Here is a 13,935-nt window from a genome sequence, read left to right as displayed (position 1 = left end):
TCACCTTTTGAAAAGAATTTCACGTTTGAACATGTGTTTTGTTTTGATTATCTTTTACTTATCAATCATTGTGCCATCAAATTTACGTTATTTTCAGTTTTCGCCGCATTTTCAATCGAATTTCGTTTAATTATTAAGGAATAAGTATGGCTACAGAAGATATTTTCATTGTGGGAGTAATGAAATTCATAGATCCAGTTACGAATGTTACAACAGAAAAAATTGGCTCTAAAATCAATCTGTCTGAAGTTATTAGGCTTAGTAAGTAATACCCAACTTCTCAAGTTTATTATGCACAAGCACGTCCGTAATTGTACATTTTATATTTTATGAATTCTTCGTACTGCTACTGAGTTTCTGCCTTCTGGTGAACTTACTTGTTTTCAGTGAAGTTCCCTCAACGCTTACTCAAGCCAAAAGTGACACCTAGACAGCGATCTGTCGCGCCGAAGTCGTCAACGAAAGCCATTTTAGTTAACGATCTTGATTATAGAGGAGTAGCAAGTCAAGCAAGTGACAACTCGATTGTACAAAATCACCGTCAGCTTAGTCAGCTAGAAGCTTTACAAGCAAGAGCCATTGCTCAGACTCAAAGTCAGAATCCTCGTCCGGTTTTTGTTTCTTCGACCAGCCCAAATGGTATTTTTTTCATCTATTTACTCATTTACTACCTACTACTCGATGTGTAGTACTTCATTTAGTATAGGATTTGTTTCTATTCAGTTTCCAGCCAAGAAGCTGTGATGTTAAAAGAAGCACTAACCAGGTCTTTGAAAGAATCTGGCCCTTGTGATAAAACCGCTATTACTCCTGTAGACAGTGTAGAGGTGTTAGATTTCAATGGCATGACTGAAAGTGAACAAATGGCGTTAGCTTTAAAACTGAGTTTACAGAAGTAGTCGCCTCTGACGAAGGAAAATTCTAAGCTGTGAAAACTCATTTTATTTTTCTGGCGGAATCGATCTCGTAGATCAGTAGGTGAAGATTATAGAATAAAAGATATGTTCCTATTTAGTAAGTTTATCGTTTTCGTAATCCTATACTTCCTAGTAAGTCGTATAGTTGTTTTTTACTTTTATACTTCTTCTGTGATTACCTAATTATAATCGTTGTGATTTGATGTATTCTATATGATTGTAATCAAATTATGTTAGTGGAATTTCGTTGATTGTTTTTTGCCTGTGTTTTTGTCAGTACCTTTTCTTATGCCCTATATCGTATGTATTTATATACTTCTTAATTAAGAATGTACTTCTTTTTCGTTGTTTTGTTTCGCGCAAGTTGGATTGATTTTTTTCATTTATTTTAACTTAATGCACCCGAGAATACAATCTCGATTATTAAAATTTACAATGAATAGATAGGTACTTTTGAAGATCAAAATCGATCAAAATTTATCCCAGTACATGCATTATTAGCTATAGTTACTGCAGGCTTGCGTTGAATTTTTTTCATTGAGGCATTACTTACTTTAATGTTTGGTGTGTGAATGTTTATGTTTATCAAATATTAATTATTCCTGTTCAGATAACGTTTAATGGAAAAATTATTTGTTTAAGTGTTCTTAAAGATGTAGTTCAACTGGGCGATGGTGATGAATATGTAATAAATTATGTGAAGATTCGGCGAAGTTTTATATACCTACCAACTCTGAATAAATCTCTGTGATTAACGTTTTTCTGATTTATGTGTTCATGTAGCAAATAGTGGTAGGTATTTGGTATTCCAAGCTAGGGGCCCAAGATTTAAAAATTTAAAAACATTTAAAAATTTGCTAGTTTCTTGCTTTAGTTTGGAGCAATAAATAGTACATTAATGGAAACTTTCGCTTACCCTTATTCAACAAAAAATATTGCCTGAGTAATGGTTTATATGTTTACTAATTTGATGAATTATTGAGTTGGGTATAATCCTTAGCTGAAGATGTACTTCATCATTTGCTTTTTTGGGTAGACAACGATAGATTTTTCTGAAATTTTAGCATTCGTCCAGTTCAAGGATAACAATTTTGACTCAAGATATACCTATGTAACTTTGTCTAAGTATAGTTAGGTATCTATCATACGATTCAAGTTGTTTACCTCATTCTGTACTCTCTATTTTGAAAACAAATGAATCCTCGAGCTCGCGATCATATCGCGAATGATCTTTCTATGTTTAAAAATAGGCACCAGTCCGCAGTACGAGAAACGGTCAACGACGCTGACCTTTTTCAAAGGCTATCGATGTATCGCAAAGTGCACCAACACTTCCGATTTGCCATTTCTTGAATACCTATCATTCAATTCAAATTCTAAAATTATACAAAATCGTAAAAAATATTTGAAAAATTGCGCAGAATTTGATCTCTCAGAGTTAATGATACTTGGCGAGCAGACTAATTAAGCAGAAAAGTTTCCAAAAACACGAGGTATAAACGGTGCTGGTTTTGAAAATATCATATCTGTAAATTTCAATTACCCTTCAAATACGATTTCGTAATTGGCAATTTTCATATCTCCCTTCATATCTTCCATAATACTTTCGTAGCGACGAGATAATCAGAAAGTAGTGGCAAAATAATCCAATTTCATCTCATAAAAGTTTATTGTGATTTGTATAGATTTACGTACGTGACTTTATAGTTATTTGTTTCATCATTCGGTGGAAAGATAACTTCTCTGAATACCCTGTATCGAGGTGAACATATCATAATAGAAAGCTTCTTGATAAGATATCTCGTGATAGTCATTCGGAGAGGCACCATTTATTCCGAGGTTCATTTCTCAAAGCATTCGCGATTTAACTTCATAACAGCACAGTACCTTCATTACTATAGTCGAATTGTGTTCACGTTTAGCTCGGTCAACGAAAGGAAGCAGAGGGTTTTTCCGATTTGATTTTTTAATTCATCAACACGTATACGAAATTGTGTTTTTTGTTGCCGCTGGGTCGAATAATTTCTAAAAAAATATTAACTGCGAGAGTGTATTCGATTTCCGCCAAATTGGAGCCGTCAACGGATTACGCTGTGTTAGATACAGGGTGAGAAAGTGAAGATTTATTCGTTGGATTCGCATCATCGTCAGCATGAAGATTAAGGGAGCTAATGCTATTCCGAAAAAAATCGTATTTTACGAGGTGAGTGTTTGTTTAGCACTTTAATTTTGATCGTAGAACTTTCTAGATGAAGATTCCACGTGATAGGTGTAAATGAACATGCGAATGTTACCTATGCCTACCTTATGTACTAGATATGTTCTTTTGCAAAAATATTGTAGTATTTTGTCTAAGGAGGATCAAGGCTGAACATAAAGGCTGTTATAATGTTCAGATTCACGCGTAGATTATTCGAGACAGAAATAATTGAGATCCCTATAGCATTGTTAGTATACTTTTACCTATACCTATTCATCTTTGCATTGTCTTAATGGAGTTGAAGTCAACTCAAAGCTCAGCTGAGAGTTCACACAATATTCAAGACCTATCCCTAAATGAACAGGTTATAAAAGTTTGGAATATTTTGAGTGTCATAATGTACTTTCTTTATCATTTACTTACGTACCTTAATCTGGCACATAATGCAGTTTTTTGCGCAATGATGAACAAGTTGCATAATTAGTTTTCGCAGGCGATAGATGTGAGAGTGGAAAAGCCTGTAGGATGATGTAGTGATTCTTCTGATAATGCTTATCTGGCATATTAGAAAAATAACACTTGAATTAGCGTCATAAACATTTTCGGTTTTACTTTACGAGTCATATTTCGATAAAAATACTAGGGAATACCATTACAACGTGATTTAAAACAGGGTCTCATCAAAACATCCTTGGTCAAAGTCCAAGTTTGACGTAGGGTCAAAATTCAACCTATTCTTGAGTTACGGAAACAATGAAACCGAGTCAGCTGGTTATAATATTTCCAGTAATTTCATCATCTAATAACAATATTCTTATTTATTATTTAAAAAAAAAAAAAAAAAAATGTTTCGGGCAAATTAGGTGGATTTTTTTCATGAAATTAAGTAACTATGTCTCGAGGTAGTTGTAGTTTATTTGATAAATAAGCACATGTATCACTTTCTTATCTAACTTGTACTTTGTCTACTTACTTTAATTTTGATTTCTTGGGTTTTTGGTATCAATTTAAAATATTTATCTAATATAACTTTGTGCGAATGTACGTACAGGTACTTACTTATGTAATTACTCGTACTTACTTAGGTAGGTAAATATTCTTCATTGAAAAAAAAAAAACAAAAAAGAAAGTACCTGAGACTACTAAGCATTGCTCAATAAGTTATGTTAGATGAAAGTTATATCTATAAAACTTAATCATGTTTAACAGTTAAAGTTCATTTCGACAAATTCTGTGACACTTTTTTGAAGAATCCAAAGAGGCCTTAAAACATTTAAAGTTGACTTGTCATGTTGAAATCAGAGTATAAAGTAAATTTTAGCATTGCAACTTTATGAAGTAAAATTTTATGAAAATTTCAACTTTCAAAATTTTTTAGAGGCTTTAAAACTACTCAAAACGGTTTTAATTCATTTCCATTCTATTCGTGGAGTGGAAAATAAAATACGTACCAAATTTCAGCTTTCTTGGACAGCTTGGAAAAGTTTTTATTTTCATGTTTTTTATTTCTTGAATCAGATTTGTTTTTTAAAAATTCACCAAAAATAAAAAATGTTCTTTAGCTTCTGAAATTTTGGCTAATAAGGTACATATTATTATAATATGCTCTATCGATTATGCTTAGAAGGTTTTAGTCACTCTTAAATTCATTCTCAAACAAACCTAATTTTATGTAAAAAAAAAAAAAAAAAAAAAAAAATATGTGACCGTTGATACAGTTAATAATACCTACAATGAAAATCAGATTAAATAAAAATTACACAACGAAGGCTATTTATAATTCTTAATCGACCTTATAAAAAAAAAAGCGTCAAACAATTTTTTTTATCACTTTTGTGATTTTGTTTTCATCCTCGATCACGTAGGTAAACAGTGTAGATAGGTAATTAAAACAGTACGAAAACACATGATTAAGTACCATTAATGTACATCTCAAAAGACTCACCGCCCACAGAGTGATTAGGTACCTATAAAATGAATGGACTAATTATTCTAGAACAATATGTAAGGAAATCATGATCCGAATGTAGGTACATATTTTCATAGGTACAAAATAATGAGATAAGTAATGGAATTGTTATAGAATTTGTTATGTTTTTTTCGCTCTTATATGTTTGCTGATAAATTCAAAAGTTAACCGTATTCGCTAATTGTTCTTCTAACATATATTTGTTAGAATGATATGAAATTATGCGCACATTATTATTTATCAAATACTTCATCCGTATGATTATCCCGCGTGAACTGCACAATCTACGTAAGCACGAGCGTGATCATTTTAATGAATTTGATTTATCTGTATAGGTAGTTCATGAGCCTTATAATATGAGATTATGAGAGCAATAATGATTGAGTGATTTCGTAACGTATGCAGAGGTAGAGGCACCATTTAATTAACCATCTGTTTGCATATATGTGCATTCAGCCTATCTATTAGATACTTAATATGTTGTTAGGTACCTACCTATTAATAATTTTTGGTTCGAAATTTTTGAACACGTTAACGTTGTTATCAAATCAAAATAATTCTTGGAGCTGAAAGCTATTTATTTGTGGAGATAATATTTTTATTGACATAATTCTATACACCGTACGTGTGTTTACGTCTAGAAATCCGTCGATAAGGGTTCTTTTTTCGTGAATGTTTACGTGAAATGGTACACACAATTTTATCTAATTTTTATTTGCTCATATTTAAGGTCAAAGAAGACAAATATTTCTAATTAGAAATTGCACTTACGCTTATATGATGATTTCGTGCGTGTCAACTTTGAATTGCTTCTTTATCATACGATAGATACCTATAGGTGGATGATGAATGAAAGTATTTTACCGAAATTTTTTTATTTCGATCTAGCTGTCTAACAATTCAATAGCATGATAGAGATGAACACTGAGAGTGAGAATATAAGCCCGATAGACACGTCTTTTGACATTCTTATTGGTTAGGTACCTATTTCTTTGTTCAGATTTGTAGAGCTTGAATAAATGGCTAAAAATAGGTGATTGTCTCAGCTGTCGAAGTTGATTACAGCACTTTCTGGAGCGATTTCATTTCAGTGTGCTGGAGATAAAACTCATTTTTGCTGGAGGTTCCAGATCGTCTTAAAAATCGTCGCAATCGATTTGAGAGGTCGACTTCAGTATTCAAACCAAATTTCTGATTTTCATCTGGTGGTCTACCTACTATTTTTATAAAACCTTGTCAGTAAAATATGGGCTATTTCAGCCATTTTCAAAAACTCGCCAAAATTCGTAAAATCAACTTCGGCAGCTGAAAATTTGGTTTAACTGAGATTCAGCCTGAAATGAACATTTAGAGGAATTTTAAAGCGAACTTGCAAAATGGCGGCCATTTTGATTGACAGATCAGCTGAAATCACAGATTTTGATTTGATTTTAATAATAGATAGGTATGGGAAGTAGGTATCTCAACTCGAACAAAAATTTTCATACCGGATAAAGTTTGATCGAAAGGACATGCAGCTGATGAAGTGCTTTTTTCGATTTTTGATGAATTTTTGAAAATCAATTTTGGGCCAAAAATAAGAAAAAAAATTATATGTTCACCAAATTGATCTATAAAGTTGAAATGTGGTATAAATGCCCTATTTCCCACTTGCCAAATCGATTGTAAACGATTTTGAACCGTATCGAGCTGTTTTGAAGCGAGAATTTCCTGCTCGAAATTTCACTAGATGGAGTTGGAAAACTGAAATTCACTCTGCAATCTGCATTCTAATTTTGACACGCTATTAAATTGACTGCAGGAGGTTTCAAGTTGTTTTGCAGCCTCCAGCAGACCATGTCGACATTTTCATGGCGGCAAAATTCAAAATTCTGCTAAATTAGTACCTACCTATTCAAAATTGCATTAAAACCTTCATTTTATTGGCCAAAATTGCATAAAAAAGTGATTTTTATACCAAAATCGAAATAAAAGAATCTCGTTAAATTTAGAAACCTGATTTTTTTTTGCAGAATTTGTTGAAATCTCCTATTTTTTTGTCATACCTAAATGCAAAAAAACAAATCTTTGCCAAAATTGAAAAAATTACTCTTTTTTTAATAAAATTAAACAAAAATTCTGTTTTTTTGTTCTCAAAATTACCTACAACATAGACCTAACATCTTTTTATTTTTTTATTTTTTGGACTAAATTGTCAAAAAGTTGTTTTTTTTTTCAAAGTTACAAATAATAAAAAAGGCCCAAAGGTAGTTTTTAAAAATTGTGATAAAGCTGTTTTTTAAAAAAATTTTATTTAAAAAAGATCTTTTTCGTCAAGACTGTCGAAGAACTTATTTTTTTGTAGAAATTAAACAAATGTCTCATTTTTCATCTAAGATGAAAAAAAGGTATAATTTTTTGCTAAAATTCATAAAATATCTACTTAGGTACCTACTTGGTTTTTCAAACTTGAGAGGAACTATTTTTTCCCTCAAAATTGCATACTTAAAAACTGGTTTTCTAGTCAAAGTTGGAAAAAGAAAATCCTAAATATTACCCAATTGTCAAAATTGTGAAAAAACATTCTGTTTTTTTTTGCAAAAATTCTGAAAAAGTTTTTTATTGTCAAAATTGTTTTAAAAAACTTGTAGCCTGTAGCTTTGAACCTTTTACACTTGAACAAAAATAGGTAGATAGGTAGGTACTTCCAAGTTTTTTTTGACCATCCATAAAAATGAATAACGTGTACCTGTCGGTAATTTTATCCACATTACTCAAGTAGGTACCTACGTAAGTTCATAAAAGTTCATTTTTTAAAATATCATGTGACTGTTTTTATTCCTGTTCTTTTTGTGGTCAAAAACTTAAACTGGGAATCAATTCGACATGCATCAATGGAAGGTGGGAATCAATTCAATTATTTTGCGAAAATAGAGAATCAATTTGATAACTTCCGTTTTTTAAGAACTGAATAATTATGATTTATTACTGTACTTAGCATTAGCAATATTGTTCTGAGGCCATTAATTCTTATCGTTGATTTTTTGATATTTTTTTACAGAAAAACACAAAATCAAAAGCATGGCATCGCTACGCGGATATCCTGATACCGTTAATTTCAATGCCAACGTTAGTCTATATCGGATATACTTTGCACGATTATGTTTTGGATCCATATCAACAAAGAGAACCCAGCAACTTGAAAGTTCTCGCCTTGGCTGGCGCTTTGATTTGCATAAGTTTCGCGGTATTCTGCTACCTTTGCATTAGACTGAATACTCCCGTATTAAGTTTTGGCAAAAAACGATTTAGAACGAACTTTTCTTTGACAAGGAGCACGTCCAATGTAAGTACCTACCTAATGATCTACTGATTTTGAATATCGAGTTTTTTTTTCTGATAATTTCATTACCGACGTGGTAGATACATTGGGAAATCTTTGAAGGAAACACGAAAGTAATTATTTTTCAATTTTTTTTTCGCAGGGTTGCTTCATGAAATCAGTGAACAGCGATTTACAATTCATGGTTCCGTTCAACTCTAATCACCATGCTACTTACGAATCCATTATATTCGATGTACCGCCTCGTTATACAGTAGTTCCAGAACCAGCATCGCATTATAAGAGTCACATGACATTATCAACTTCAACGACTCAATTGAAAATAGTCGAAGTGTAATATGATGGGACGAGTTCAATATCTGTTTCTGAGTTCACAAACTCACTGGTAATAAGAATATATGTAATTGCGAATTTCAACGTGTGAATTTGAGTTGACAAAGTTGTGACAAATCAAGTTCAATAATTCGATACAAGATGCATTTAGCTGGATGATGTTTTGAAATGACCCTTCCAAGCCATTCGAGTGTTATTTTTTAAGGCGAAGTTTTATATGTACATTCTTCATTATACTCAACGTTTATCTAATAGACATTTTTCAATTTAATAAACAACCATATTTGTACTTTTTTGTCGCTAATAAATTGATTTTTAATAATATCGTTTAGTAATTGAGTAATACGAAAAAATGAACGAGGTAAATTGTTAACGAGATTAATTTTTCAATAACCTTAGTGACGACAATGACATCGTTTTAAAAGCCAACAACGTATTATTATGCAAATACTTGTCGCTGTCACATCGATACTTGATTAGTTTTTCCATACACGTGTGTAAAAAACAATAAAAATACAACTTTTGAAAATTTCATTTAAAAAATCAAATAATTTATATCACACAAATAGAAAATAGGGTTTGAAAATACAGGATTATTAGACAAAAAAAAAAAAAAAATAGGTTCATGTCTAATATGAAAATGTTTTGGAGAATATTATCCTTCTCTCTGCAGTAAAAGTAAAGATAATGTCATATGAATACATAAAAAACTCTCTGAGATTAAAATATTTAAAATAATAGGATAGGTATAGGTATAAAAAATGTATCGAGGTATATGTATACTACATAGTTATGAAGGAGAAAAATGTCGATGGAAAAATCTATCTATAGGTAGCTTTATTTAAACTAGTTATACCATGATGATATGATTTGCTTATAATATTTGTCTATCACAACCAGGAAACACAATATAATACTTGAAAATGATTTTATATAGGATTAATCACATGGTGTAACCAGTTCAGTTAATACAGGGTTGGAAAAATTACACTAATATTAGAAGAGAATTCTTACAACTACTTCTACAGTACGAAAGCTATCTTAAGAAGAAGATAAAAAAAATAATAATACTTTGAGAGATAGGAAAAATTATAATACTTTATGGTTAGGATTTCGACATAGAACAGATCGCACATCTTGTACAAATCTCATAGCGTCTAATACAGGTAATAAGTTAAGCAATGCTTTGTCCGACTGGTCGCAGAACCACGATTTAATCTGAATGGCATTATGAGGGTAATTTTTATAAGCGAAGGGTGAATTATCGAGGATGAAAATACTACTCAAATCGTTGGTAATTACCGATAAATCTTTACTAAACAAACCTAACTCGGGAGTACAATGTCGTCTGTAGTATTTCTTTTTGAATATTCCTCGATTGTTATCCAGTCGATTGGTAATTATTTCGCCGTAGGCGTCGATACCTGCGGTAAAGATAACGACATCGTACCATTGACTAACTATTTCCAAGAATTTGTCTACGTGGGGTCTTTTGAATACGTGAAACTTGACATGTTGTTTCTCTATCATCACTTGCAGCTCGAAATCCGGTTCAATGAAGAGGTTCTTTCGGTCATTGTGGTATGGCGAATTGACAGACGCGGAATGAATAAGTGTTTCGTCCAAGTCTAGAACGAGGATTTTTTTCTTAATTATGTTTAAGCGATGACTAGATACAGGTGTCAGAGGACAAATGGTGTAAGTCACTGGTTCGTAGTATCGTATTCTTCTGAACAATCTCCTAACGAAGTGTAGTACATGTTTGCAAATAGATGCTACGGTGTTTAAGATGGTTCGACTAATCATTTGAAACACGGCGAAAATATTCAACTGCAAACAAACCACATTCGATTTAAGAGTGAGTTATGATGAATGTAAAATTAAATACGTGATACTTACATCAGTTACAACCATTTTTAAGACATGCTAGATCCTTTTTTCAACCACCTGAACTTTTGATAACACCGATTCAAAGGCTGAAGTTGGAGTCAAGCGGGAAGATGTAAAGGATACGCGAGGTGTTTCACGAGAGACATCGCAGAATCATGATTGATCAGTTTAATTATTAGATAAATAGATAGTAATTAATTCAGCGAAAGCTACAAAAGCTGTGTTCTACATTTCTGATTTCCTATAATTATCATAAATCGAAAATTGATAAGCTAGTGAACTATCGTTTTGTATCGACTGATCGATTATCGTTATCGGTTTTCTTGACGTATAATTTTTGTTTTGCTTTTTTTGAGATAATTCAATTTTTTATTCAAAATAATTATTAAAAAACAATTATTCAAACAAAAATACATTAATAAAATACTTTAATATTTCATTTTATGCTGTTTTTACCAGAAAAAGAGAGAAAAGTAACACCGGAATTGGACACCCTGAAAAATCGATTTATGACGTCACGTCGAGAAAACACAGTCGAAAGCCAAAAACCAACAAACAAAAATGGAAAATGAATTGCAAATATTTTTCTAGTTGTCGCAATTCTTTAAAGTGATCCGAGTTTTTCATTAATATTTCGTTAATTTAATGTATAATAATTATTAATTAGTGAATCAGAAAGGTGCACAGAAGCTAGCAAAATGGTTCTCGAAAGTACTATGATCTGGTAAGCATTAAAAATTGGTACAAAACTCGTTCTTGATCAGCTACGTTGAACTTCTCTCAATAACCAAAAACTGCATTTAAATAAGCATATTAACATCATTTTCCTCAAATAATTCGCCGAATGAGATCTAATTCAACTACAGTACGGTTTCCAAATTCATCTTGACACGAATTAACATTATTTAAATATATTTGCTTTGTGTTTGTAATGCTCTTTGCTCACCGCTGAAAATGATTCTAATCATGTCTGTTTTTTCCTTTTTTTCAGTGTTGATAATAGCGATTATATGAGAAATGGTGATTTCATTCCTACTCGAATGCAAGCTCAACAAGACGCTATAAACTTGGTTTGTCATTCTAAAACTAGATCGAATCCGGAAAACAATGTCGGTTTGATCACACTAGCTGAGTAAGTACCCCCTGAGTAGACGCCGAAAATAGATCGCAAAGAATCTGAGTATTGTTAATTCGTTCTTTGTTTACAGTAGAGTCGAAGTGCTTACTACTTTGACTACAGATGTTGGAAAAATCTTAGCTAAATTGCATCAGGTTCAGCCCTGCGGTGATATCAATTTTCTAACTGGAATGCGTATAGCTCACGTATGTTTTTCAGAATCGTAATGTTATGTATAATTTTGATAAAGTTCTGACGTGGTCATTAATATGTTTTACTTTTAGTTGGCTTTGAAACATCGTCAAGGTAAAAATCATAAAATGAGAATTGTTGCTTTTGTCGGAAGTCCCGTTGAACATGACGAAAAGGAAGCTGTCAAAGTAGCTAAACGATTGAAGAAAGAAAAAGTAAACGTTGATATTGTATCGTTTGGCGAAGACGTAAGTGAATTTTACTTTTACAAACCAGCATTTTTAAAACGATCAATGTTAATGAATTTAATTTCTCTCTAGGCTCTAAATGGTACAGTTTTGTCTACGTTTATCAACACTATCAATGGAAAAGAGGGAAATTCGAGCCATTTAGTTTCTATTCCACCTGGCCCTCATTTATCCGATGCTTTGTTATCTTCTCCAGTCATTCAAGTACGAAATATTCAGCTTCCCGATGCTGAAATAAATATGAAATTGTGTTTCAATATTGTGATTATTTACAGGGTGAAGATGGCTCTGGTGGAGCTGGACTAGGCGGATCAGGCTTTGAATTCGGCGTTGATCCTAATGAAGATCCGGAATTGGCTTTGGTAAGTGAATTTAAACCCGAGTTATGTAATTTTTAGCATTTTTGTAATTGACATTCTGCTTTTAGGCCTTACGTGTCAGTATGGAAGAACAAAGACAACGCCAGCAAGAAGAAGCTCGACGAACTCAGACTACCGAAACTCCTTCGGCTACTGCTCCTCCGACTAGCCACGAAGGTGATTCTTTCGGTTTTACTTTAACATGACAGTCGTAAATTTTAAGATGAATAATTGATAAGAAAGAAGGGATAGGATATAGAATTTTGAATTGAATGATTTGGTGGTACCAGATATTACAAAAATGAGAAAGAGGGAGGTTTTTTTTTTAATTTTTGGATGGGTTGACTTTCTAAAAAATTGAACGAATTTAAAAACACCGACATCAATAACTGATCAAAATGATTGGAGTAACTCGATCAATTGGGAACCCTTGAACCAGTTTTTAAAATTATCTTATTAGGCCAGTTCCGTGGTGAGCTGTTTTTTTACCGAATGAAATTTTCAATTTCCATTATTTCACTCGTATAAAGATGTTCTAAACACCCTGTAGATACATTCTGAATTTACTCTACGGTTCATTGTACGCGAAAAATTGTATAATCCTTTCTACAACTAATTTCCTACATCATTTGTACAGTTTCCAGCGACGAAGCGATGTTAGAACGGGCTTTGGCTATGTCGATCGAAGAATCCGCTCCTCCTGCTGCTGCTCCTGTTGCTGCTGCTGCTAGTGCTGCCCCTCAAGAACCAGATTTCAGCGCTATGACTGAAGACGAACAGATCGCTTTCGCTTTAAGAATGAGTATGCAAGATGTGGTCGCCACACGTAAGTACCTACCCTTTATTTTCGCCCAATTCCTTCCTGAATATCTCCATTAACGGATGATTGCTTCACGTATAGCATCGTCATCATCCAGTGGCTCGGAGGAGAAAAAAGAAGAACCCTCGAAAGCCAAACCGAAAGACGAAGAAATGGAAGTAGATTATAGTAACGTAACCGATACAGATTTCTTAAAAAGTGTCTTGGAACGACTACCAGGTGTAGATCCGCAAAATCCCGAAGTACAAGAAGCCTTAAAATCTGCCGGCAAAGATGAATCAAAAGATAAAGATAAAGATAAGAAAAAAGACGCTAAAAAGTAAACACCAACCGACCACCATTCGTGATTTTTTTACTGTGCAGAAACGAATAGAGCCAAGATACGAAAATTATTATCGTCTGCGGTTTTTTCTTTTTTTTTACATGAATTACGCTCGTTTAATCGATAACACTATTACCGTTACGAGATTTTTTAAAATCTTTCTTTATGTGGAGAAACAAAAAAATTTGAGGTATGTTAGATGTCATATTTGTGTAATTATTCAATATAAAAATATTTCATTATTTT

General features: G+C 32.5%; 4 protein-coding genes across 5 annotated transcripts; 3 read left to right on the top strand and 1 right to left on the bottom strand.

Annotated features, from left to right (window-relative positions):
* The first annotated feature begins 22 nt into the window (after nt 1–22).
* On the top strand, nt 23–3,120 carry LOC135839314 (uncharacterized). Its single transcript, XM_065355300.1, has 3 exons — nt 23–261; nt 388–639; nt 724–3,120. Exons 1-3 carry the CDS (start codon nt 147–149, stop codon nt 897–899), a joined length of 543 nt encoding a protein of 180 aa, XP_065211372.1. The 5' UTR covers nt 23–146; the 3' UTR covers nt 900–3,120.
* On the top strand, nt 2,773–9,063 carry LOC135839315 (uncharacterized). Its single transcript, XM_065355301.1, has 3 exons — nt 2,773–3,120; nt 8,127–8,411; nt 8,551–9,063. The coding sequence occupies exons 1-3, from the start codon at nt 3,070–3,072 to the stop codon at nt 8,743–8,745; spliced, it is 531 nt and encodes a 176-aa protein (XP_065211373.1). The 5' UTR covers nt 2,773–3,069; the 3' UTR covers nt 8,746–9,063.
* Nucleotides 9,064–9,255: 192 nt separating this feature from the next.
* Nucleotides 9,256–10,893, bottom strand: LOC135839313 (CTD nuclear envelope phosphatase 1A-like). The gene is made up of 2 exons (XM_065355299.1): nt 10,641–10,893; nt 9,256–10,571 (listed from the first exon to the last, which is right to left on the bottom strand). Exons 1-2 carry the CDS (start codon nt 10,653–10,655, stop codon nt 9,831–9,833), a joined length of 756 nt encoding a protein of 251 aa, XP_065211371.1. The 5' UTR covers nt 10,656–10,893; the 3' UTR covers nt 9,256–9,830.
* Nucleotides 10,894–11,196: 303 nt separating this feature from the next.
* On the top strand, nt 11,197–13,935 carry Rpn10 (regulatory particle non-ATPase 10). 2 transcript variants are annotated; one of them, XM_065355295.1, is made up of 9 exons: nt 11,197–11,355; nt 11,623–11,763; nt 11,843–11,954; nt 12,033–12,188; nt 12,261–12,392; nt 12,464–12,550; nt 12,616–12,724; nt 13,185–13,373; nt 13,449–13,935. In XM_065355295.1, exons 1-9 carry the CDS (start codon nt 11,330–11,332, stop codon nt 13,688–13,690), a joined length of 1,194 nt encoding a protein of 397 aa, XP_065211367.1. In that variant the 5' UTR covers nt 11,197–11,329; the 3' UTR covers nt 13,691–13,935. The 2 variants fall into 2 exon arrangements, with proteins under 2 accessions (XP_065211367.1, XP_065211366.1); XM_065355294.1 differs by having other exon boundaries at nt 11,840–11,954.

This window comes from Planococcus citri, chromosome 3 (genome assembly GCF_950023065.1).
Source record: "Planococcus citri chromosome 3, ihPlaCitr1.1, whole genome shotgun sequence".
NCBI lineage: Eukaryota > Metazoa > Arthropoda > Insecta > Hemiptera > Pseudococcidae > Planococcus > Planococcus citri.
The sequence above is the reverse complement of the archived record's forward strand: the minus strand, read 5'-3'. Positions and strand labels throughout refer to the sequence as shown.